The 27,223-nt window shown below is 36.9% G+C and overlaps 1 protein-coding gene across 1 annotated transcript in view; it reads right to left on the reverse strand.

Moving 5' to 3' along the window:
• The window catches only part of LAMA2 (laminin subunit alpha 2), a 387,138-nt gene that overhangs the window by 52,614 nt on the left and 307,301 nt on the right, over positions 1 to 27,223 (reverse strand). Inside the window, exons 41-47 of the mRNA XM_067294582.1 lie at positions 26,031 to 26,169; positions 19,653 to 19,755; positions 10,328 to 10,444; positions 6,659 to 6,841; positions 3,746 to 3,900; positions 1,890 to 2,033; positions 843 to 976 (exon numbers count right to left, since the gene is read on the reverse strand). Coding sequence (XP_067150683.1) covers positions 843 to 976; positions 1,890 to 2,033; positions 3,746 to 3,900; positions 6,659 to 6,841; positions 10,328 to 10,444; positions 19,653 to 19,755; positions 26,031 to 26,169 — 975 coding nt within the window. The remainder of the gene's footprint in view (positions 1 to 842; positions 977 to 1,889; positions 2,034 to 3,745; positions 3,901 to 6,658; positions 6,842 to 10,327; positions 10,445 to 19,652; positions 19,756 to 26,030; positions 26,170 to 27,223) is intronic.

Here is a 27,223-nt window from a genome sequence, read left to right on the forward strand (position 1 = left end):
CAGTGATAAAATCTTTTGCAAAGACAGGCAGGGATTAAAAACATAATCTGGATTTTTTTAAAATTATATAATCCTTATGCTGCGGTTACTATACCATATGTCATGACTTTACTATTTGAAAGCAAAATATAAGGTTCAAGAAACTAATGTGAAATTTGAGTATTAAGGTATTTATATTTCTAAAGTTAAAAAATATTCAACAGCTGATCTCAAAGAAGTGCAAAGTTTTTTCTGTATGGTTTAACTGTTCAGAATATTTTATCTTTGACTTTCCATAAATTGTATTTTTTTAAATATTGCCAGTTTGAGGTGACATTCTGCCTATTGAAATGGCATTCTGAGTAAGAAGCAAGATACTGGTGTATGACAGAAAGAAAAGATGCTATTCATTGAAATTCAAGGAGAAAAAAATTGTACTTATCGGTTTAAGTGCCAAAATCTGTAACTTTAAGTTTTTTAAAGGAAAGTACTCAAAGAAGAGAAGTGATAGAGTATAAGTAAAAAGGAGGGAATATAAACAGTCATAGATCATTGACATAAGAGGGAAAATACTTAATGAAAAGAAATTATTGATACACAACAATTAACACTTCAACAGTAATTCAAGTGTATACACTTTTGGTAGTATTAGACAAAAGTTCAAAAGCTTCCATTAAATCAGATTCTAATTTCTCATATTTATGACATCACCTTTTTAAAAAAAAAAGGTGCTTCAAAGATAGCAAACACTTCCATAAACCTGTGATATGCAAACATGAGAAGAGTGGATTAGAAAGAGAACACATTAAAATTAGTCATTTTTTCTTTAGGAACCGAATTTTGCAAGTGAAATAGATACTTGCCTAGAGGCTTCAATCCGGTACCAATATCCATCATCAACAGTCAGATCTGGATACTCTACTCGTCCAATACCAGATCCCACATCCCACAGGAAGTTCACCTTGCCTTTGCGCATCTCAATGGCCAAGAAGTCAGTCTACATGTAAAATATTAAAATAGAAGCAATTTCGTCTTTTGATTAAAAAAGAAGGTCTCTGGAACACTAACTCCTCATATTTCAGAAGATCTAGTGGGGCCTCAGAAACCCATACATAGATGGTAAAGTATGCACAAGAATTCTCACAGCCACCAGAAACTCCCTTTTTTCCTGCTTTTCTTGGTTCAAACTAGGAATCTTAAGCCAAATAAGGTGAATGTCCTCTACCAGTGATATGGGCTAAACTGCTGCTAGACTTACAGAGATGTTAATATTGTAGCCATAAAGAGAAGAATCTAACCCAGAGTAACTTTGTTTGTAAAAAAAACATTGGATAGCAGAAAGAGGTCAGGATTCTATAGGCTAATACATGATGCCATCTAACCTCTCCATTTTATATTAGGTAAATAAAATATATAGTTCTGAATTTTAGAAATGTAACATTTTTCCCATTTATTAAATTATTTTTGCTTATTCGAGAAGTCTGTTTGCTAGAGGGCTCATAGAAAACTGAATTATCAATCAATATTATGTTTGCAATTGTAGCCTTGACTTAAAATCATAATAAATAGGAGCTTTGACAGATCCAAGATGATTAGCTACTTCATTCCCAAGGGAAAACCCACAAGCAAAGCAAAAATTACTCTGGTTGCACTGTGAATTTTAAAGTTCTAATGTAGTTCATATAGAAGCCTTAGGTTTGACTTCTAGTTAAAATAAAAATATGTGCCAGCTATATTTTAAAAGTCCCTATATTAATATAAAAGACAGTAAATATCTAGTTTATTTTAGGCCCTCTACTGTTGCTTTAAAGTCTCTATTAGGGAAGAAAAAGCCTTTCTCATCTTCTTTCTTTGTCAGTAATCCAATCTGATTTAGCAGCCCTGACAGAGAAAACAGGAGACAGACTTACAAACTTGACACTTCCAAGGTAAAAAAGCAGATTGTCAGCAACTACAGTCTTCACATTTACAATGATGGTGTTGTATGTTCCTTTCTTTATTTCTGGTCTGTATGTGCGAATACAGTTGCCTCCAGAGGACACGGACACTTTGATCTTCAAAAAGAGAACAGAAAGCAGTCAGTTTACTGCTTATTATCCCACAAATGACTTCAGATGCTTCAAAATAATTATATGAATATTAGGCTTTTTTTGTCCTTCCCATTTCTGTGTCATATGTACAAGGCAGTTGGCTGTGATTAAGCGTGCAGGAGGCAGAAATGGAATTTTCTTTCTTACTGGGATTGTTTCTTGTATTTTAATTAAAAGGCACTGAAAATTCTTTCCGGCATCCAGATTTGAAAGGAGGAACTGTATGGATTAAAAATAGCTTGAAGATGCACTGGTCTGACAAAAGCAGCAATGGCAATAGAGAGAGTCTAGAAGTAGAATATGCAGCAAGAACGTTCTGTAGTGTTGTAGTGTATGTAGTGTGTGCAGGAGGAATCACAGCTTTTTTTTTTAGACGAGATGATCTATTTTTTTCTTTGTAATGTTTTTGATTAGGCCAATTTAAGACACCTTTTAACAATTATTCTTAAACCAACAGTTGTGTTTATCACTGCATACTGCTTTGAACTGGCCCCTAATGGAGTTGGTATTCATAACTAGGTTTCCTTTTCACAACTGAGTGACATATGCATTTTGACGTGTGTGCTAGTTTCCTCAGGCTCTGAGCACAGATAAAAACAGTATACTGTTTGCTTTCACCATGCCAGCATAGACACAGTGACAGTACAATGGTATCTCAATTCCAGCTAGACATGTTTGTGTTACTAGAGTAGATGTACATAAGGATATAACCTTATCCTTTTAGGACAAACTTTGACAAAAAGGAGACCCACTATATGACCAAACACAGTATTTCCCTATCTCAGAAATGCTGAGCAGTTAAGTACTTTGAAGTAGTTAGACAGAAGATGAAATGTAGCAAGAAAACTACAAACATCATCACTGTAACATGTCTCTCCATCTTGGGCAAATTTCATTGAGAATATGGAATACACTTCCTTTCCATGAGCCTATTAGTCTGTAGATGTTTTTATCAACCATGTGTATTTTTTCTGTGGGAATTTCATGTATGTTATACAGGAAGTTTCCCTAAATACCAACTTTAAGAATTTTTTTAAAGTAACTTCCCTCATTGCATTGGATCTCAAGCTGAATAACATTACTATTTACCAGCTGGTCATTGACTTTAGAATATAGCTGAGTCAGGGAGATGGACTCAATTCTGAGTAATCAGACCAGAAAATGCACTCTTAACCCAAATTCGAGTCCTCAGAATTGCTAGCGGACAAGGAAAATCAAGGACATGGGAAAAGCAAACACACTTAGGATTTTCAAGCGAGTTTGAGATGGTCCATGTCATTCTCAGGTAATGTAAGTTCTATGAAGTCAAGTGATCAGTATCAGTGCTGAGGAAGAAAATACAGTTTTGTAGCCACAATCAATCAATGATGGATATACCTTTTTGACTCTTCTGCTGTACTATCATCCAAAATACTTCTTTAATAATGACTTTTCCATATATATTCCTACAGATGTTATTGATTTAACAAAGGCACATTTTAAATGAAGAAACAACATACAGAGCGCAAATCATCAGAATATTCTCTGTTTATCTGAGAAATCATACTTCACTCTTTGTTATCCTTACGCATATTTAGAATTAGAAGGGATTCACCTCATGGAAAAGAAACAGAGAAGTAGAAAATAAAATCACACCAATACTCATAAGGTCGTCCTGCTGAGAAAGAAGGGCTTACCGAATTGGCTTGCTTCCGAGCTTGGTTTATTAGCTCTTTTATCTGAGAAATGTTTTTCCCTAAGTTGTCTTGAAGTTCTTTGATTGGCTTGAGTTTATCTAGTAGGCGATCTGCCTCCTTTTCTAGGTTTTTAATACTGGAATCAGCATCAGCAACTTGGTAAGAAAGAATAAAGTAGAATATTAGAGCAGGGTATCAGAAAGTGATTATAAATAGCAATAATAAAATTCAAGAGAATTCTGCATACACATTACTCAAGCAACTGTATATGCTACTGTAAGATATACACAGACCAGGAAGCCAACTGAACAGAATAACATAATTTATGAATATTTTAAAACAATTTAAAGTAGCAATGGTAGCAAAAAAGGTGTTAAAGGAGGATTTTGAAGGAGTAACAATGCTTCAGGTCAGGATGATACTGATGAAAAGCATTTGTTGTAGTAAAATGCATTTATGAATGAAGTATTTACCTTCTTTTTTTACTGCTGTTTTGAAGAAATATGTTAGATTAACGAAAACCAGTTAGTGTCTATTAGTAATTTCTGCAAAAAGGTTAGATGGCTATAATTCTTTAATCAGTTATAATGGTCACAACCAGATAAAGGCTTTATTCTGATCACAAATTTAAAATTATGCATGTGCTATCAAAAGCAGTAAAAAAAGCAGCAGAAAACCAAATATTTTCTTTTTTCAAGTGAACTGCCTTCATTTCACAAGAAGATTTTATCTCTTTTTCTTTAAGCTCCAAATGACCATTATTGCCTCTCAGCATACAACCAGTGAACTATCCCCTCTCTTTAACAATTCATGAGTGGATCTAAGAAGTGCGGCACTTGGCTAGCATTAGGGTGCGGGTTTGTGTGGATAACTGAAAGGGACAAACCAGCAGCTTACCAGAAGAATGTAGACAGAATGGAAAAATAATTGCTTTATGGTTGGATAAAGCATGACAGTTTGGACATCTAGTTTTTGGATACTAACCCAGACACTGATACCAAACCTCCAGGAGTTTTCTTAAGGTTTCATAGTTAGCCAGTCACTTTTTCTCCCCATAATTTGATGGAACAGATGTTCCTTTAGTTACAGCCTTTCACAATTTTGCTGAATCACCAGTTCCACTTTTTCAGCCTTCTAAAAGTAACTATTTACCTATTCTAATGAATGAGAAATGTGGAGCACCATGCAGAAGCTTTGATAGTAAACAGTGAATCACCACAAAAAGCACAATACAAGAAGAAAGAAAGAAAACATACGTACTGATTTCTGTAGGCAAGACAGGGAGACAAAGGAAAGAGAAGAAAGAGAAGGTAACATAAGAAAATGTTTTAAAGGCCTAAACACAAATATAAAGTAATTTAAGGGACAGGATTAGTCTAGAAATACTTATTACCTTTTATATATTGCACATGTGCATAATGAGAATTTAGAGCCTGAATTTTGGCATACAAGAGAGGCTGTCTACTTTAGCGTGCAGTGCTGAGGGCCTAACATCCACACTATATGCTTTTTGGATGCTTTACTTTGCATTTGCTCTAATCTGACTCTGCAATCTGAATATCCATTGGCAGTCGGAGAATGGTAGGTGTGTTTCTGGAAAGCATCTTCCAGTTTAGCTTCATCTGACATGAATAGAGTTTTCATCTTTGAGACCACTCCTCAGTGTGAATTAGATCATGGTAACTGCGGACAATCAAGGGACTCACCTCAAAATTTCACTCCTGATCTGAATTAAAATGCTAATGTACACATAGCCTTAGGGTATTTGGACTGGGACAGATGATCTATGCCATGCCAGCTGCACCAATGGAAGAAACTTCTGGCCACCTCCCAGATGTTTATCATTACCCTGCCAGTATCCTGCTAGATCTACTTTGAAGATTTGCTTGTTCCCTAACCTGCTGTAATCTAACCAAACTGTTTTTGTTTTTTTTTTTAAATCAATACCTACTTTTCTTATTGCCTAAACTAATGTAGATCAGTCGGACTAATGGGGATTATGCCTGGGGCTCACTCATATATCTCAGATTAAGATGGATCGGTAACTTCCAATAGGAAGAAAGTGACAAACTGCCATTGGGATTAACTTCTTTCATTGGTACAGATGCAACTGGAAGGGAGACATTTGTTCACAGCATTAGACTGACAGCCTCCTAAACTCGACGTTTTTAGGTGCCTAGCTCTGTCAAACTGACCACAAATCTGGGGAGTCCAGATTAGTTGAGGAATTAGTCCTTCAACAATTCTGTAAAGACACTCTGGTTTTGCAGTCAGCCCTGGCTGTGCACTACTATACTGTGTGCTATGATTCTACTATAAAATGTGCTGTAATTTAGGATTCAGATTTTTCCATCATAACCAAAGGGAAAAAGCTAAAGCAATTGCCACATTTGATAACAGGATTCACTGCAAAACAAAGAGCATACAAAAAGTTTCCCTGGAATCTCTTTTTTATTCTCCCTCTTCTCAAATGCCTTCAGTGTTCCACCAAAAATAGAAACTCACATGAAAGAAAAGCCAGGATTTCTCTGAGAACTGATTATTTGATTGAAGGTAGTTTAGTGTAGGAAATTTTCTATGAATCAAGTGGTGAATTGCCAGTCAAAGGCCAATTCTTTGGTTATTCATCTACCTAAATACTTTAAAGAGTAGTCTGTGAAAGAAATATAATCACTTCGTGTTCATCCTGCTGATAATAGCCTTTTTTTTCCTACTACTAGCAGCAGTCCTTAAGATTTAAAGGCTCTTTTTATACATAAAGTCCAGAAAACAGAAGTAATAGAGATTCCTTTTACCCCAACATACAATAAGAATTCTATGCAAGTGAAGTTTTGGAGTGTCTCTGTTTCCTTTGGGGTGATCAGATGAAACACACACACTTAAAAAGAAAAAAAAAAAAGGAAAAGATCTTACTGTTCTTGACAGGATCCTTCACAACAGCATTTGTTTTCACCACGTCATCTGCAAGTTTACTGTAGTTGTTTCTCAAGCCAAGGAGATTTTGGTTGAGATCTTTAATCTGGGCCAGGACATCATTTGCAGTATTGGTGGCTTGTCTTGCTTTGTCTTTAGCTGCCTGCACCTTTATAGCTGTATCTGTAGGTAGGAAAGGATAATGAAATGACTGTCTAGAACACACAAGTTTTGCTCACATGTACTGAGAATATACCCGGACCAGAACGCTACCATCTTTACTTGTGTAGTTCCTTTCTCTCTGAGAGCTCCTACTTCACATGCAGCAAGACCTTATTAATTGTAAGCATGGACTGCAGAATCCGACCCTTTATGTCTTTTTTGAGACAACAAGCACACCCAGAGAAGAGAAAAAGACAGTCTCTACAGCTCCAATTGTAGGTATAGGACAAATTATTTTTATTAGATAAATTTTTGTGCAGTTTTGTTGTTATTGACTCCCTGGTTAGCCTCTCATCAAGTATCAGAGATAATATTTGATATTTATAATAGAAATAGTACTTTCAATGTTCTGGTGTACAAAGTACAGAAATCTAACCCTATGTTCCATGTGTTTCAGCTGAAATTGTGACAAAAAACAGATTAGAACAAATAATCCTGTGAACCAGGTGACTGAGGGTCCACTAAATGACTTAATCACACTCATCTGTAGACATCCTTGGTGACCTTGAGTAAAACAATTAGTCTCATGCTGCCTCAGCTCTCTGTCTGCAAAATGGAAAAAAATGCTCTATCTTTGGGGAGAAAACATTCAAGTTGGTAATGTTTTTGATTCTACAATTGAACAGACTAGTAAGTATTTAAATACGTATTTTTTTGAATCATGCATTAGTAAATTGGGCAGCTTTAAAACTTATATTTCTTGGGCCACACACAGCTCTTAACCAGTTCAAGTGCAGTTGCCATGCTGGATTACATCCCATGATGATACAGCAGCATTGGGCTATGCTGTGCTGGGGGCTTCCAAATATTCTGAATTCCCACAGATGGGAGAAAGTGAACAAGCAGAAAATGTTAGGGTGGACACACCAGCTTGCAAAGGAACCCATGTGAACTCCCATTCCAAAACCAGACCAGAGTGGGAGTCCCACAACTCCAGGAACCTCTTTTTACCACCTGTTACCCGTGAAATTATGAAATTATTCTCGGAGTTGCTTTCCTCCTGTATTCTCCAAGGTATCCTTGTGACTCTCAGTCGTAAGAGAATTTTGGAGTGCAGTTCAGAAGTCTGGACACCTCTGATATGGCTGCATAGAGATGGTGCTGCTTCTCGTACTGACTGGGGCTTCCTGTTGTGGGCAGCGGATTAACAGACTGCAATTCAGTGGTGAGAAAGGCACAGGAGAATGTGTTTTCCTTCCAATTCTCGTTGAGGGATACTTGATAAGAATTAATTTATACTGAGACTTGCTTGAAGAAGTTTAGACCTTTCTGATTCTATGAATGTGTGAAGACATGGGAAATACAGACATTATTTCCATTTAGCGGGATCAACTGTATAAGCTTCCAGACAGTCTCCTGCATTGGTCCTTCTCCTTCTGTGCAACATCTGAAGTGATCAAGCCTGTGACCTGGGGAGCATGCTATGTTTCCTCAAGTCATGCAGAATCAGCAGGTTTACCCTGCACACCAATGAGTTCTGCAACCCTTCTTACCTTCTTGAGAGAAGATATATACCTGTGCTTCAAACAACTCCATCCTTATTTCTGATGGTCTGGCTCTGAAAAGCCCCCAAAATACACTAGCACCTTGAAAGTACAACTGAACCTTTAATAAGCCATTATCATCATCAGTACTGACAAGTAAAAGAACAGAGCTCTGATTGCCTTTTTCCACTTTCTTTTTTCATCATATCTAAGTATCTCTTTACCACCAGGCCATTATTACAGGCCATGTGATCCTTCCAGAGTAGTATAAGTTGGAGTGACTATGTTACTTCCCTGCACACTTATTTTCAATCACACTTACAATGTATGCCCATCCTTGCACATGTGGGTCCTTGTCCTAAGGTGATCTATTCCTCTCCCTCACTTTAATTTTTTCTGTTTTTATTTGGCTATTATTACAGCATTCACAGAAGAATTATTAGTCTTAGCAGCTCTCTATTTTCTTGAATCCTTGAAGAACAAGATATATGTGAATGTCATTTTCTGCCCCTGTCCTCGCTGGTTATTTTCCTTTTTGATAACTAATTTACTACATTTTCTTATCCTTGCCATTTATTAGCTCTAGATTTATTCTTAATATACATCTGCTTGTGTATATGAGTGTCCTTGTCCCAAGAACAAGCACCCTGTAACTCTAATCTGACAAAAGTTTATTACATTGCTAATGGTTGCATATTTCATATATTTCTTTTACTTGCTTCATATTTAGCATTCTATGTTCAAAGGCCAGCTGGCCTCAGAGGTCCATTTTGTTTGACTGAGACATCTATCTGTGCTCAAGAAGCCAGTCAATACCTGGCCAAAAAACAGAAAGTGGCATAAGATGAGCATAAAGTATTAAAACAAAATCTCATGAATGACTGATTTCAACGATCTCCACATCTAAAACAATTTTTTTCAGTTATCTGGAATCTTAAAGCCACAAAAATATGCAAGATGAATAGTAAGTTATTTTTCATGCCAAGTTTTTACTTGCAGTCTGGACCTTCCAGACAACCACAAAAGCGACAGAATATAGATTTTCTTTTGAGACATTTGTTAAAGCATATTTTCAGTTCATTATAATAAAGTGCTCCTTGGAGAGAAAAGCCATAGCAAATTACATTGATAAAGAAAGGATAAAGCTTTTCATTTTCTAAAAACAAACATTCTGTTTATCACTGTCCATTATAATGAAGTTACATTGTAGCTCCCTGGCAGTATCACACCACAAAGTAGCTAACATCCCAGCATTTTGGGATGATAATGAATGCTACTTTTTTGTTGTTTTTTTATATAGTATTCTAAGTGTGCATAGCACTACAGGGTTGAAGAAAGTCTGTTCCAGTCCTAAGCACTTACAGTCCGAATAAGACATACAACACCAAGTAATGACAGTATATGATACTGCAGCATAAACTACTGAGAGTGGTAGAAAGTTAAAACAAACACAGCAAAGTTCATCTTGCTTTGCTTGTAAAGTTAATAGGTCTTTTCTTGTTCTTAGGTTAAATGATCTTAGTTTTGGATCACTATAAAAACGACAGTTCATTACAAGAGTAGTTTCATAAAAAGGATTTTCTGGTTTAAAGAAAAGACTGCCTGTCTCACAATGTATCATAATTCCTGATATAATTCTTTTCTTCCTGAAACCAACCTTTTGCAAATTAGAAAAACATGGCACCTTCTACCATGCCAAAATACAAACCAATATCAGGTATCTGTTTTCAGTTCAGTTCTCTCTAACATATCTTGATCTTAATATAATAGCTTCATCTTAATATAACAATAAAATAATAGCTTTATAAAATAATAAAATAATAAAATCTGACAAAAATTTGATAAAATTTTCTTAATAATGGTCAAAGTGGACACAACGTGGACACAGACAATCAACTGGATGTGAAGTGATGGAAAATGAAACAAGGGATGAGTCAAGTGTTTGAGCACTTTTTCCACTTACCATTAGGAATGGCTGACAGCTTTCCAAAGGTATCATTCAAAGCTCGCAAGAGAACAGAATTCATCTCATCAGCATCTTTCAGTCTGTTCTTCATGCTGTCCAGGTTATCCCCATTTTCTATCAAGAGTGTACATATACAGAAGTTTTAACTCTTTGTTTTCAGTATCCTTTCTTTACACTCAGAATTTGAAAGGCAAAATAATGAGACTGATCATAAGCAAGCCATTTCTCATCAACATATCATATCGTGTAAATGGGAAAGTCCAGTAACAATAGTTACTGTTGTATAGACATCAAGGATTTTACTAAGGTTTACAGAGAAAAGAAAAAATGACAATCACAGGGAGAATGATTTACCCAAATTCACATAATGACCCAGTGACAGATTGAAGAAGCGTGGTGTTTAGTCACAGCTTTGATTCCTAGATTAAATTGCTGCTCACATTTTCTTCTTTAGGGGGTTGCTTAGAACGAATGATTTGAAGATTGTGGGGAAAGAGGCAAGATGGATCGGGCCAGCTTACTGTCCTGATCAGAATGACCAAAGCCCAGTGCTCACTGGATTTTGTCACAGGCATGAAATCACACTAGCTCTGATGATCAATATGACCAGCCCACAATAACATAGTTATTATGAAATAAACATACTGATTTTTTTTTGGCATGGAGAAAGCATTCCTGGTAGATAAAAATGTCATAGGAATTTGTTTGAACTGAAAAACCAGTACAAATCAACAGAACAGTTATGTCATATTCTGTATGTTACTGATGCAACTGACTTTATCTTTTACAGATAAGTTAATATTCTTCACCAATTGCTTTGAATAAAAAGTATGGGTTTTTTTTAGAACAGCAACAGCATAGCAATGATTTTTCAAACTCTCAAAAGTGAGGTTTCAGCTAAGCTTTATGATTATTTAAACAGACATTATTTCAAAAGTCAGAAATAAAGGTTGGCCAATAAAATGCTAGTTAGGGCTGAAAATTGGAGGGGGGGGGTGTTTTTCATCATTTCTTTATACCAGTATGGAACTCCTTGGTACAGAAAGCTGGTAATTTCTTAGCTTGGAGGCACACCCTATTGCGAAACTGATTCAGTCACTGAGCTTGATAGCAGGAGAGGGAGAATAATTTGTAGAAAGGAGGTTTGTGATACAGATGATGACTGCGACCCTCAAATATGTGACAGTGTATTGAAACTAAGCACCTAGTGTTTGGATACTTAGCCAAAAAGATACTGGGGCAGGAAAACATATTGGAGAGGAGGTTTCTCAATGAAGTATGGTCACACGCTTGTGAAAAAAAGAAAGCATCCTTTTTTATTCAGGGACAATGATTAGATGTATCATTTTTACTACAGCATCTCCAACAGCATCAGGGTCGTAACCTTTCTGTGAGAGACTAAACAGAAGAATGGATTAAAATGAGGAACTGATAAAATTGTAATTACTTTTTCTTTTTTCCATGACTTAATTCCAAAAGCATTTTTAGAAGGATATATTTTCTCAAGATAGAGGAATATTAATTTTCTGGGAGTGGTTCAAGTTCCACAATTTATTAAAAAAATTAAAATTTCTTAAAACTAGATCTGCAAAAAGCAGGGGCACAGTTTGCCATTAGAAAAACCAAACAAAATGCATATTACTCACAAGAAATCATTAACTAAATATTCTGAGACTATAACAACACTGACAAGCTCACTCTTTCCAATCTCTCTTTCAAATCTTTTAACTGCTTAATTGATTGCTATCACAAAAGCAGATTACATGAAGAAGCAAATTATTTAGTTCAACTGTGCTAACATATCTGGACTTCCCAATTTCTAAATCTGGTAGTCTTGTATGATCTATACGCTTCAATACTTTTTGGGTGCACCATGTACTCTGTGCATTGATTCACATGTGCATGAAGCACAGCAGAATAATTGTCTTTGATTGATAAGTCAATTACTGTAATGCATTAACAGATATAAATTAAGAACTCTTAAAAATTGTAATTTATGTGATTTATTAGAAAATATAAAGTTGGCATTATAGAGTGAGTGATTTTTAAAGGATTTTTTTTTTTTTAATTGGAAAAAACAGAGCAAGCAAGAGAGACGAATGCTGGCATTTCAAATTGGACAAAGGAGCAACATCCAGAGGAAGGCAGAAGAAACAGATCAGTCACAGGGGGAAATGGCAGTAGCAGCCTCTATTCCAAAGGAAGAAAGCGATGAGAATAAGGAGCTGTCTAAAGCAAGATTGTGACTTCTTGCATGTGATCTCCAGTTATGGTTGGATTTTGCAAAGTACCTTCAGATTGCATACAGATATCTTTTGATACTACAGAAATGGGACTGTCTATACATATGTGACAGAGAAATAGTGGCTGGAATTTAAATGACTCAAATTTTGAGTTTGAAATATCATTCAGAACTTTGCTTAAATTAGAGTGCCCCAGGATTCCTTGAGTGGCTGGAGGTAAGCCCTCATTCCTGCCAAATGCCCCACAGAGAACAGGATATTTGCGTGAACTGTAAGAGGCACAGTTAACACTAGAATAAAGTTGGGAAGAATCCTGTATAAATTAAAAGACCACCCTTCTCCTAAAAATGCCTTTTATTTTTAAATGACAGGTTTTGATTCCACTGATGAATGCAGCTACTGGTAATGTGATGTTGTTAAACTAGGATGAACATACGAGATTCTGGTCTTAAATGGTCTGAGACTACAGCTGAGTTCATTTCTTGTTAAGTAATACTGACAAAATTGTTTTAATTTCCTCCATTTAATTTTGAAATTACAGTCTGCCTGATATTTCCTTGGTGTCCCTGGTGCCTTTTTGGAATGTTAGTGTTTATAAAGTGTGTTAATAATTCTGACATATTTGATTCATTTCAGGTGGTGTTTGTAGTAACTTTGTTGCATAGTCTTAAATTATTATTTTTTTCCTCTTTACTCTGCCAGATCCAACATTATGCTAACTATTCCCCCTTTCATATTTCTGAAGAATCACATTTCCAGACTTCTGTTTTCAGCTTTGTAACCATACCAGCAAACTAATTTTTAAGAATTTTAATAAGTGAATTTCCCCTGGAACTCCTGAATTTGAATATTCAGACTCCACCTGTTCAATATTTTTTCTTTTAATTCCTTAAATTCATTTAAACTCTTTTTTAAAAATATTAGGAAAATAAAGCCATAAATAAATGCCCTGAGGGAGGCTCTTACACAAAGAGATCTGAGGAGCTACTAAGCCCAATGTTAGTTTTTCAAGGAAATTGTTCATTTTGCCCAGTGATAACAACATGAAGTTATATTTTGCAGTAACTACCAACCTGTCCAGACAGCCTCTTTGCTAAGCATTGAGCTAATTTTGCGCATGAATCATAAATTGAACAAATTTCATTTCACGTTTCCCCCCTCCTTTAATTATTAGCATTTATGAAGAATGCTGGAGCTATGAGTCGAAGGCCTGAGATCCCCCAGCTAATCATTGAGGCTAGATAAAATACAGGCAGCTACAATCTAAGTTTTTCCAAACTACATAACTAATCTGGCTTGGAAGAGGTTAGTGGGTCAGCACTGAAAGGTGCCAGGCACTGTCAATTCCCTTTAAATTGCAGGCTGAGGAATATCCTGCAAAATCTATCTCAGTCATGTTTCCACTTGATTACCTCTGCATGGAGATGGCACAGGATGCCAATCAATGTAGTGTTTATTGTTCAAATCAACAGAACTATTTATGGATTGCTAAAATTAAACCCTAAAGAGTAAGCAGGATTATGAATTACTTTGCAGGTATGGGTCTTTATGATTTCTGGCTCTGTTAACATGAACAAATATTTTCAATTTTTGTTTATATTTCCATGGTTAAATACTCATTCTAGAATAAATTGTTGCCCCTTTTTCCTCAGAGTGAATAAACAGAAATAAGTCAATATGCTTCATTAAGAACTTACTAAGCTATATGCAGTGATGTATTTCTTTTTTTTTTTAATGAGACTGCTCATGTCTCTTCAGAGCACATACACACGGGGCACTTGTTAATTACTGATGATGTGCCACCACTGCAATGCTAGTGGACACAGATGTCTTCTGATAGTATGACCAAATGCAGATTTCCATGGGAAACTATCCAGGAAGATATCATAAAGCCATGCTACTCAGTGCATGCCCCTCAAAACTAGGAAAGAAAGGTGTAAATCTATCAAGGAGTAGCCTACCCAGCTGGTTTCACTGACTGGATGCTGCACAAATTGACTGGCAAAGATAAGCACATCTCTATGATGTTTGCTGTGCTTCCTGCAAATAGAATTCTTGCACCCTGCAATCTCATCCTATAAAGAGGGTGATGGGTGCCAAGCTAATTTTTTATCCCCCAAACAAGCAAGACCTTAAAAACTGGCAGCAGGAATAAACCGAGGAAAGAGATGTACCAGAGAAATGCAGCTTATGATGGTCAGCTTTTTAAAAAGACTGTTTTTCACACTGACTGTAGCTTCTGTACAAAGATTATGTCGGTCACAAAACTAATGCAATAATTTGCTGAATGCAACGTGCCATGTCAGCTAAAATCCAAAGCAGGGGAGAATACACAAACAAGGGGTTTAGCTGTACCTGTCAGCTGGAAAATGTTCTGGCTAAAAATGTTCACTTGTTGTCAGACAAGACAACTCCCCCTCAAGTTGTCAATTCTTAGGCAAAAAGAAATGACATGAGCTGAATTCCCGTAGCCACCTGACACCGGTCTCCAGCTGAAGAGGAATTCACACATCTTATTTTAGCTTTTCATTGATCAGTTTTGACAAAGCCAGTATATTGTCTCAAATCTGCACTGGGGCAAGTATATTTTTAAATAGTAAATTCAAATTATGAGGAAGAGAAATTGCTCTTGGCAAACTGAAAATCCCTCAAGGCACAGAGAAAATGAAGCTGGCAGGCAGCATTCACTCATTTGTAGCCAAAATTTCAAAACTCCTTCTTAGCCAAAGCACTGCATATAGACTCTGCTTCTTCCACCAGGGTTATTCCTTCTAACTCCTAGCCCCACAGAGAGAGAAATGACTAAATCTCCATTTTAATAGCTTCTGTCTGAAGCTTTGCTTTGTAAGGACTGTTTCAGCAGTTCTTTGGTGGCATTTTCTTGATTAATAGCTGTTTTATAACTACTGTAATTGGCCACAAATCAGGAGAATGTCATAATGTAGCAAGAAAGCATTCCCACCTCCATCACAGCCCAGCCTGGATTTCTGGAGGATATATTATTTGAATGGTTTACAGGTTTTCATTACTTTAACTAATGTACTACCTGCAGTGCAGAGAGAGAAATTTTAAACTAATGATCACTTCTGTCTACTAGAACTTTACAGAGTGCCCATCAACCATCCCTCACTTCTTGATTTCCAGCAGAGACTCTGAAAAGGGAGGCTTTGTAAGAATTGTAAGAAAATCTCATTCTATTAGTTTTACTCTCAACTCTCACTTTCTATCCTGGAAACACCAAGACATCCAAAAAGGATAATGCTCAAAATACTGGCAACACTACCACTTCGGAGCAAAAGTGGGGCGGGGAAAAAAGAAATCTCTCATTGCATTTTATTCTTCTGTATCTGCATTCCAGGCACAACATTAGCTGATCTGTGAGGGTCAAGCTGTGGAGCGTGGCCATATTTCATCATCTGCAAAAGGCAGACGGTGAAGAGTTCAGAATGTTTGTCTGTATGAAGCGCTTTTAATCTAAGTCATATCAGAGAACATTAAGAAAATCCCATCTCATTAACCTCCAGAATGGGGCAAGAACACAGACAAAAATGTAATATGTGCATTTTAAGCATTGCTCCCTGCTTGCATTGGGATTGCTATATGAATCTTCAGAACGTTTAGACCTTCACTGCTGAATTATGAAACGGATATCAGTTCAAATTCTGGCTGGAGTAAAATGCGAGAAGAATGCACGACTTTCAAAAATCTCTTCAGTAGTGTCTCACTGAGATTCTAATACATCTTTTTCAGGGTTGAACCGGACAGACCTGCGCTATATGGAATGAGCAATTACTCCAGTATAACTACTGGGGGAGTACATAGAGTCATGGACTCGGTGCTGCAGCACACAGCCTCCTCAGAGGGACACTACAGCAGGGTAGGGGCAGCGCTGCCTTTTCAGGCGTCTCGTCTACGCTAGCCGTGGCAAGCTGCAGGAGGTTGCCTTCCAGCAAGGGGCACGAATAGCATCTCCAGTCTTTCTGCTTCAGCCACGTTACATAAATTGCACATTGGCCTCCCCTGGTTCTGTGATTCTCTGTGACACATTTGCTGTATTATGCCTCCCTGGCCCTAAGTCTTTACTGAATCTTGCACTAAAGAGTCACAGCAGAGTTTTATGTAAAGGGTAACCTCAATGTGCATCCAAGCTTTACACCAGCTACTGCAGACACAATTTTTTCTCAGAGCTGTTGCAGTATAATAAAAATTTTTTAACTTTCAAAAAGTATATGACAGTGAAAAGTAATTAATGAACTTATTAAACATTATAACCATTTTCTACTTGTCAGCAAGTTCTGATAGTTGAAATTCCAGGGCTGCCAAAAAGAAAGTGTAGTAATAGCCAAAAGATGACTCTAAGTTGTATGGCTCTCATCCTTCATGCTGTATGTTTTTTGTAATCACCCATTGGCATCTCCCAGGAGGCCAGTGGCAATCTTATATGTTATAGCCTGAAAGACCTGGATCTGTTATCAAAATCCATTTTGTTTCTAATAAAAATTCTAATAAAAATTATTTTTAACTATTGTAGCATGACAGAAAAGCTTCAGGCATCATCTTTATGACAGCCAGCTAAAACATCATCCTAAGAAAAATCATAAGATTTTTCTAATTCTGATGCAGGAAACAAACAGAAAAGATCAATTTTCAGATCCTATGATGAGCTTGCAACTTATCAGCAAAAAAATAAATAAAAAAAAAAAATCACAACATACCTGTCTTCCTCCTCTCCTCTTCTTCTCTTGCAAGTCTTAGATCTGTTTTCTCTCATAGGTTTTCAAGTGCTATACCTTTTCTCACTTTGTGTTTAATCCCAAATTAACCCAAATTTAACACAATAGCTTCAGCCAACTGAATCAGATTAAACTATAATGTACTTAGTATGAAAAGATTTTTGAAAAACTACTGTGACTGGACACACGCTTTTCAAAATATATACAGCAAAACTTCAAATTAGAAAAGGGAGGGGATTACAGGGGACTAATTTGGAATAAACTATGAAGTTTTCAACTCAAACTTAATTTATCTAGACTAATCAAAAAGTTAGCCAGTATTTGGACGAAAGACATTCAAAAGTAGTTGTATGGAAGACGCAGTAAATTGATCCTCCTGTCTCTAAGTGTTTACTAACCCAGTGACATAAACACTACATGCTCTTTAAGTTGCTTTGGTAGATGTAAAAACCCAGCAACTAAAGCAACAATGATATTCATCATTTTTCACAAAGGAAAGTGTGTGAAACAGAGTGTTGGCCTACTTCAGAGTGGATAATTGCATTGTGCTTATTTTCCCTCAGATTTAGTCCAAACGAAATATTTTTCAGTTCCTTTCCAAGACCGCTGTGGAAAAGAACTGTTGAGTACTGTTAAACAGATGCTTCATTAGTGTTGCAGTAAGTATTTTCTTAGAAGACTATAAAACAATCTGTCTAAATAAAGATGCAAGAAATACACTGCTTTTGGTTACAAGCTTGTGCAACAGCATAAGCAATCATTGAATCATAGGCTTAGAACAGATGTCTACCCAAAGATCATTTTTCTCCTTCTGTCCAACAGTCATTCCTAACTGATGTCTGTCTAACTTGTTTTCAAAGATTTTCAAGAGGTCAAAACTTCCTAATATCAGGCAATTTATTCCAGTACTTCTGTATTTTAATTACTAGATTTTTCTAATGTGATCCATGTTGGTGCAGTTGGAGATATGTTAGTCCCTTCCTCTTTGCAGAAATCTTTACATAGTTCAAGAATATTAAGTCCCTACTCAATTGTCTCCTTTTCAGTATGGAAATTTAAATTATTTCAATCTTTTGCCTTGCCCCTCCTCTCCTAAACCTCCAGTTATTCTTCAACATGTCTTTCAGATTCTCTGCAAATGACCACAACCTTCATGAAGTGCAGTGCCCAGGATCACAGACAGTAACCTAGCTAAAGCACTATTAACCCTGAACAGAATAGAGGGGCTGTTTCATGTGTTTTGTAAGTCATACTCCTATTTATGCATTCCTCTTTGTCATCTGCCTTTTCTACTGCTTCCCAGCATGTGATCCATGCTCTCTCTTCAGTCTCTTTCGAGAGAACTGCTACCCAGACAATTGCTCCTCTTCTAATTATTCATGTGAGCATGAAGCACTTCGCCTGTGTTCATACTGACTAGTGTGCTACTTTCTCAGACTGTGACAAACACATTCACAATCATACACTTATTTATTGATGAGAAAATATTCAGATAAGCTATGAACACAGCCTGACCTGAATTACCAGCTGTGAAATCTCACCAAATGGCATTGGACAAAACCGTGGGGGGTTTTCTTGAGTGGAAAGTACATGAAATAGAAACTTCTGCAGAAAGTGCAGAAAAATAAAAGCATTTAATTTTTCACTGGAAAACCAAAATATTGTCTGAAATCTACAAACTGTGTAATTTGGGTTATGCTTAGCCACATATTTACAGTTGGGGAACAACCATATACATTTTGGTGAAAACCTCACATTTTTCTCCAAAGACATTTCTTTTTGCTTCATTTTTCAAGAAAACACTTAGCAATTTCCTCCCATTACCTGCTTTTTGGCAAACATCTTCATCCTACCTCCCCATGCTTCCCTTTTCTGGCACAATCTCATAAGCAGCCTGAAGAGATTTGCTATCTCTGGCTGGCATTGCAAACCCTGCTTCTGTATTAACAAGAATAACAATTTAATGCTGGGCTGTTTTTTGTACCAATTTTCTGTTAGAGCAATTAGTAAATCAGAACCCCTATTCCCATCCCTCGCTCCTCCCCATCTCTCTTCTTACTCTCACCCTTAAATAACTGAGCACAAACTGTAGTCAGCAAGAAAAGACCAAGGCTCCCTTCTCAGCCTTCTTGTGCATACAAGAAATTCACGGAGCAGACCTGTATCCCTGCATAAAGCCTGGACCCAATATATGAGACTCTTCTTCATTGATCCATTGTTCAGTTTAAAATCATGTTACGATTAACACTTTTTTCTGTTGACATGACTTCTTCATACTGGAACTATAACAGTCTCACTATGTTTTTCTTGTATTTAATGGACCTGAATGCCATATAGTGTACATACCTTTGACATCATTTTCTAGCATCCTGGCTTCATTAAGGACCCTGAAGCTTTTCTGAAGAGAGCCCTTGGCAGCATCCTTTAATGATCCTTCAGGACCAGATGCCTGTAGGCAAACAAGCAGTGTCATACATACAGGAAAATATTTTTTCAGCTAACTCTGAACAAGTCTGAAGTCATAAAAGACATATGAAGAAGATCTATGTGAACACTCATCTTAAATTTTAAGTGAATGTCAACGTGAATTATATGCCATTGCCGTTACATTGGTCTACAAGAGACCAATAAAATAATTTTCTCTTCTTAATTTCCTTTTATTTTTAAAGGAAGACAGTTCTCTTTTGGAATAGCAATAATGACTGAAAAAAGGAGAAACTGCCTATAGCATAATAGAAACAGGTTTGGCTTTAGGAGCAGAACTTTGTCAAAAAAAAAAAGGGGGGGGGAAAGAAAGGATATTGAAACTTAAACATGTGGGTTTCTGCCTGCAGCTATGGACACAACACCACACAGTACAGTATTTCTCCCAGCAGCAGCTACAATTTAGAAGCCAAACTGGACCTAATGATCCAGATTCTAATGCAGACAACAGAGATGTCTGTGTGGCTATATTCAAAAATTGTAATTGCTAGGTTAGTAAAGAAAAGATGATAAAAAAGAAATAGAGTTTAAAAAGAAGAAAGGGCAACTGCAGTTAATTTGAAAGAGTTTTATTACTAAATAACCATCCTTCATCATGCCATTTAAAGATCTCTTTCTTTCGGAAACATTCATCTCTATCTTCAGTGCAGAGAGTGATCAATAGGTAGAACTGTTTTTCTAAATTAGATTAGTATTTTCAGTTGATAAGATCTGCTCTAGGTTCTGAACCATTTACTGTTCAGTTTGTAAGAATGAACTCAGGTCACACATCATACTGAATACATTTCTTTGAGAATACTCTTGACAGCCAGATAACATTCTGTATTAGTCATGGGTCATAGCATTGTACCTAGTATGTAATTAAGCAGCAGCTACTTCTCGTTTTCTAGGGCAAATACATATACTCAAAAATTAACTATGTGTCAATTAAGTGACAAAAGTTATTATTAGTATTCATTATTTATATAATGAGCAAGCCCAGAGGTGATATTTTGCATACTACTGAATCTATGTTGTTTCTCCAGGACATGTTAAAAAGCATACATTGGACTTGCTCATGCCTTAAAAAAAATAAAATAAAATAGTGAATGCTTTGGATCCTTTGATACTTTCAAAGTTCACCATAAAGTTCCCTGTAAAGGAATATCTCATGACATATGTTGCCATGTCACTGGGATGTGAATGCATACATAGCTTTCATCACAGGCGTAAGTGATTTTATGAAGCAAGGCCCATATGGCTGCTCTATTTCCAGGTTCACTTAAAATATTGTGCTATGTACACAAATTCTTTTCAAAATCAACAGGAACTATATACTTGAAAGTTTAACAAAATTAGTTTTTTATAGATTTTTATCTTTATTACCTAATATAAGTAACTTTGTTTATAGAAAAATACATGTAATACCAAAAAGACGACTATCCAATTAAAAAAGAGACTGCTCCCAAAGGACAAATTTTTGGTCAGATTTGTCAGCAGATGCACCTGTCAAATCAGATAATACTTTTACATTCCTTTTCCCTTCAGCATCAGAACTTAGGGAATGATCACTCTGTGATCATGGATCAAAAATAATGATCGTTATCATTATTAACAAATCACTGGGCATGCCTGGCTGGCCATTAAAGCTGCTCAGATTTGATAGAATGAAGCCGAAAGGCTAAATTTGCAATGCAAAAATAGGAAGTTCATCAAATCAGGTACAATAATTGGGTCTGGGCCGACACTTATGTCAGAAACAGATTTCAGCATAAAGTTAATACTAAAAAAGCCCTTAAAGAGGAAAATAAATCCGTACTGATTAAAAACTTTATTTTTTCAATATTTATTTTGAAGTAATTCTGCACAAGAGGATTAATCAAACTATCTGAAGTAAAGCATACTTTTTTGCTAGCTTTTCTTGTAGCTCATCAGATGTTTACTTATGATGAAGTCAATAATGAAAACCACAAACATTTTCTGACTTTGTGTGAGGTGAGTTTGAGTGCTGGTGGCAAGCCTCGGTCATGATGAACCCCTTTATGATTTAATAAGACTGACATCCAAGGGTTTTTGATATTGTTTTCTAAAATGGTACATCTGCTGTAAAAAAAAGAAAAAAAAGAAAAAAACCTGTGGTTCCAAATAAATTGGAAAATCACAACATCTGAGGAATCTGAGTTCTAATTCCATCTGTTCCAGAGCATACGTATCCTGGGGACAGCAGCTTCCTCACTCTGTGACTTCCTCCGCATCCCCCCGCAGCCCCCTTCCACACAGACTTTTTGCAGCTTGAGTGCTTGTGGCATCTTGTAGCAGGAATGGAATCTCAGTAGGTATCCAAGCAAGGCAATCTCGATCTTGGTTTAGAGGCATAAGTGCATAATAACATACTATAAAATGCTGCCACTGAAACCATACATCACCATTAATGGTCTGTTTTCTCCCTTCCATGGGTGTGGCAAAAATTTTAACGCAGTTTAACAGAAGGTGTTTAAAAGAAAAACACCTATTGAATTACAGAAAAACTATGAATTATAATAAGCAGATAATTATGGGTAAGGAAAGAAGTTAGTAAGAAATATTTCCTCTATGTTCATTTTTCTGGTATTTCAATGAATCTTGAACTCTGTTTTTGCCCAATGGCCCAGCTTCTGAAAGAGCAGTGGAAAGATCACAGCTCAGCCCATAGTCTGATGGGTTATGGCACTCTTCTGGGATGGAGGAGATCCCTTCAGATCTCCCAGGGATGATTGTGCAAATCCCTGAGTTATTGCACTAACAGGAAAATGTGCCACAGGCTGACAGTTGGAATAAGAGTAGCCACGGCCACAGCATGCTGTGATGACCTCCACCCACCCTTGGCAGCAGAGGCTAGGCACGGTCTGAACATGTATCAGACTGAGAACTGCAGGGGACTTCACAGAAAGGAACTTCTGAGGTTTCATGAACAGATGCAAGCATGAAGTAGGCACCAAGTTGCCCCAAACTGCTGACATGCCAGCAGTTTTGGTCATGTGCAGAGGTACAGCGCCAAATATGTAGGTAACTGCACTAGAGCAGTTTTAAGGATAACACACTTGAACTTGCCTGCCCACTTACAAGATGTTTTGTAGACCTGCATTCTAATTCATATCAGTTCAAAACAGTTCTCCCTTACTCTTAAATTAAAGGATTTTCTTTTCACATACACATATATTCCAAGGAGTTTTTACCTATACAAAAGTTAAGGCCACTAATAATTTTACCAATCCTGAGAATTATTTGAGAATTCTGAAGTATCAAAATATTATGAATGATTTGCAGCTCATGATATCCTCCTGAAGAGGATTCCTAAGCTATTAGCTATATGTCACTATTATCCAAAGAAACCCAACCACCCAACATAACCGTTGGGGTGCCACTACAAAGGGAGTCAAAAGCACTGGTGGAAGTAGAACCCTATAATCACCTAACATGCCACCTGTGGCTCCAGTTACTAGCCTGCAAGTCCTCTCTAAAAAGCCTGAGAACAATAAAAATACTTTTTCGAGCTGTATTTAATAGCCATGATTCTGATCTGTGAGACACAAGCTAGATACATTATCGTGACTCAGCTCTTCAGTCAGTTATGGCCTAAGCTAAGTAATGGGATGTGGAAGCTGCTTGAATGCTACAGATTTCTCATCTGTGATGAATTTATTTTGCTTTTAAAGGGGAGAACAAATCCATCATATAAAGCTTGGGAGGAATTTTTCTGTCATATTTTTAATACATTTTTTTCAGTCATTTATCAGGCTTCCTATAATCACGATAGATTTTAAGCATCATTTTGTGCTTGCTTTTAGCAACATTAGCTTAATTTGAAAACAAAGTAATTTTCCAATTAAAAAACAAAAAAACTCTGAGAAACCACTAAGGTTCCTGCAAATTATTTGCTCCAATGACGTGCAGGATGGAATCTAAAAATCAGTCCAGTGGCTACCCTCCCCAGTTCATGCACCAGCTCGCTGCTGTTGGGGAACCCAACACTAGAATTCATCCCTGGGAAAGGCTAAGCTCAGGGGTGCAGCCCTTCTCTGAAAGGCTGAAGGACCCTCTTAGGATCTGGAGACCCAAGTCCTTTCCAGATGACAGGTGCCCCTAACTGTTCTTGTAAAGAAGAGAACATGGTTCCCTCTTTCTAAAGGAGGGAGATGACATGATACCTGTCATGTAGAGGAGCTCAAAGAGCACCTGCTCAGGAAGGAGACATAGTTTTTAGAGCTTCCTCTGTCTGTGGAGGCTCAGATCCACAAATGCTGCCTTCTAGGAGAGTGCTTGAATCATGATGCTCAGGTAACCCTGAGCAAGGCTGTGCTCCCATTCTCTTGCTGAAGCTCAGCTAAAAGCAAGTTCCTTGAAGCCTGCATAAAGAGGAGGCTTGTTGAATGAGGATGAGCAAACTTTCAGCAGTCTTTGCATAAAAAAAAAGAAAAAATAGAATAGGGAAAGGACTGAACGCCACAATTAGCTGTTGGGTTAGGAATATATTTTTTAAACCTAGGATAAAATCCTAATGTGATCATTCACCAAATAAAAAAAATCTACCTTGTTCTGCAGGAATATGATGAAAAACACCTATTACCTCTACTCAATATTAAGCCAAATACATTTAAAAGGCAGTAGTTCCCTCCATTTTCCTTTTTTCTATTAACTAGATCCCTGTTACACCTATACAGCACATAAATAGGCTCTCTCTAATGAATACCTACAATGGAGAGGCTTAAAAATCTTGCCTTAATCAAGTCTGAGTTTGTTTCCTTGCTACTCATTTGTTTCTGCTTACACCATACTGTCCATCTCTTCACTTCCATCCCTTTCAGATTATCTATCCACATTCTCTCCATAGTATAATCAGTTTGTTCACTGTCTGATGTATACTCTTCTGTAGCCATACTGTAATTGCTTCCTTTGTTTCTTGACTGCTGTATGTCTCTTCTTCCTACTCAACCCTCAAAACATTCATCTGCCTCACTCACTGTGAGTCATCAAAGGAGCAAATCCTAATGAGAAGAAAAAAAAATCCACAGCTCCTTATTTACTTCTGCAGTGTTAATTAGTAGTTCCAGTGAAACAAATAACTGTATTTATAGAAAACTAGCACATACTAACGTGTGAGGTGAATATTTTTCATCAAGGGAGAAATATGGTAATTAGTGTTATTTGAATCCTAAGTTGAAAATCAAAATTGTCTAAAAATATAAAAATATTTGTGCAGTGGTCAGCTTTATCCCTCTCTTAAATACAAACCTTTACAGCATGTTATTGCTTTTGCTATTTTTGTAATCCATTTGACTTTTATCCATCTAAAAGTGCTGCAACTACAAGCTGCCTCTGCTTATCTACTTGTACTTCTATATATTTCTGTATCAAATGTAGTGTCTGGAAATTTCAGGCCATATCGTCATCTCCTTGGTTATTTCTTGTCTGTGGGCCTGCAAAGTGCATGTCAGTTGCTCTCTGACTGACTTCCATAAATTAGCCATTAACTTCTTTGATATTTGACATAAAAAATAATTCTGGCTATGCTCAGAATGATTTCTGCTCAAAAAATATGCATTATGGAGCTGAGTTCCTCATTATGGCTCAGGTTGAAGAGCTGGCTTTACCTTGGAATCCTATTTTTAAAAGTTCTCTCCATTTCCTCCTGGAATTTACATGCAGTACTTCATACTGAGAACAGGGTTTCACTGTGAAAACTGGAAGCTTAGAAAAGAAGCTGTATGGGTTTTATGAATAAAACTTTCTGCCATCTCCACTTCTAGAGTTCTACTAACTGATCACAGTTCATTCTATATGCAGGGAAGTGCCTTTGAGTGTTTTCTCAGATCTAGGTAATTTAAATTATGGAGTTCTTCAGATGTGTGCAAAACATCTGTTAAATATAAGCTAGCTTTACAGAGTATCAAATGACCTACACTCCTAACTCCAAGCTTTCCTGCAGCAGCTTTTGGTTTGAGTCACAGGCAGATACAGAAAGGCAGAAGACAGAAGGAGGAAAAACAGTAAAAGAAAAGGGAAAGGAGATGAAAAAATAGGAGCTAAGGGCAAACAGGGATGCAATCTAAAGATACATGCAGCTCTGGCAGGGGCATAGCTCTCTGATCTCAAAACAAGGATCTTTGGCAGCAGGGATCTCTAAATAAAATTGTAAGATGGCAAAACAAGGAAACTAGATAAGGTACAGCAAGGCTCCACAGAAGATCTAAGCTTCCTTCCCGATTTGCTTATTTTTCTTACCGCTTGCATAGCTTCATTTGCACGACCCCTCGCTTCCTTGGCAACTTTTTCAGCTTCATTCGTGTTATCCTTGATGTTAGTATAAGCATTGAAAGCAAGTGTGGCATTGAAAGAGAGGTTTTTGGCTTCAGCAAGGATTCTGTTGGGATGGAAAAAGTAAACACACGATTAAACCTGCTATCAGAGCTCAACAGAACATAGCACCCTACTTTTTCAAACCAAACAGCCTGTCTTTCTAAGCCTATTTCTAAGGCAATGCTTTAGAGAGCAATGCTACACTTGAGATTTCAGGAGTTCTGGCATCATGTGTTTAATGGGATTCATGTTTTATCTGTGCAGAAAGATATAAAAAACAATGTTTTCTAAAGAGCAGGTTCTGTTAGATAAAAATGGATGAGACAGTGAGAAAAGACAGCGCAATACTTAATACTATAATACAAATGACATATATTCATAATATGGGTTTATAGGTTATTTGTTGAATCAGGCAACTAGTGAATTTTGCACTGTATGAACGTGGGGGGTATCATCACAGGCATGTTTCACAGTAGACTGTATGAACCACTTGTTTCTTTGTTTGGTTGCCAAACAGAGAAAGGCTGGGCTGGGGGAAGATCTCATTATCTAAACCAAATCCTAAATGTTCATTTTGCTTTCCAAAATGACTAATATAACCAATAAGGCTTCATATTGAATGGGATGTTCCATTAACAGGAAACACTCCATTATAATAACTATAACTTAATTAAAAGATAATTAAAAGGTAAAATAATATTTCCTGGTGCAGGGACTGGAGCTCAGCTGACCCACTTCCAGGGAAATTTCTAGCCACCGGGCTAGAGAAACCACTTTTCTTGCACTCTCTGTGATATATTCAAATATTTTCTGCAAAGAAGAACAGCTCCAACAGAATTAACTTGAAGACATCCATCTCAGAATACATTAAAGCTTGACGCCTACGATGCTGTCCTGAATAAAGGGCAAACAGATTCAAAACCCTACTTGAACTGAGCAAGAATGGATTTGAATTTAGATTTTTGCCTCTCAGGGAAATGCTCTAGCCGTCAAGGTATAGGGCAATATAAGGGAAGCAAGCATTACTCCTGCTGGGGCTGTTCCACCTTGTATAAAATACTTAGTCACTGAGACAGAATGTATGGGAGAAGAAGAAATTCCTTCTTCAACCTGGTAAT

Source organism: Apteryx mantelli, chromosome 3, assembly GCF_036417845.1.
Source record: "Apteryx mantelli isolate bAptMan1 chromosome 3, bAptMan1.hap1, whole genome shotgun sequence".
Lineage (NCBI taxonomy): Eukaryota > Metazoa > Chordata > Aves > Apterygiformes > Apterygidae > Apteryx > Apteryx mantelli.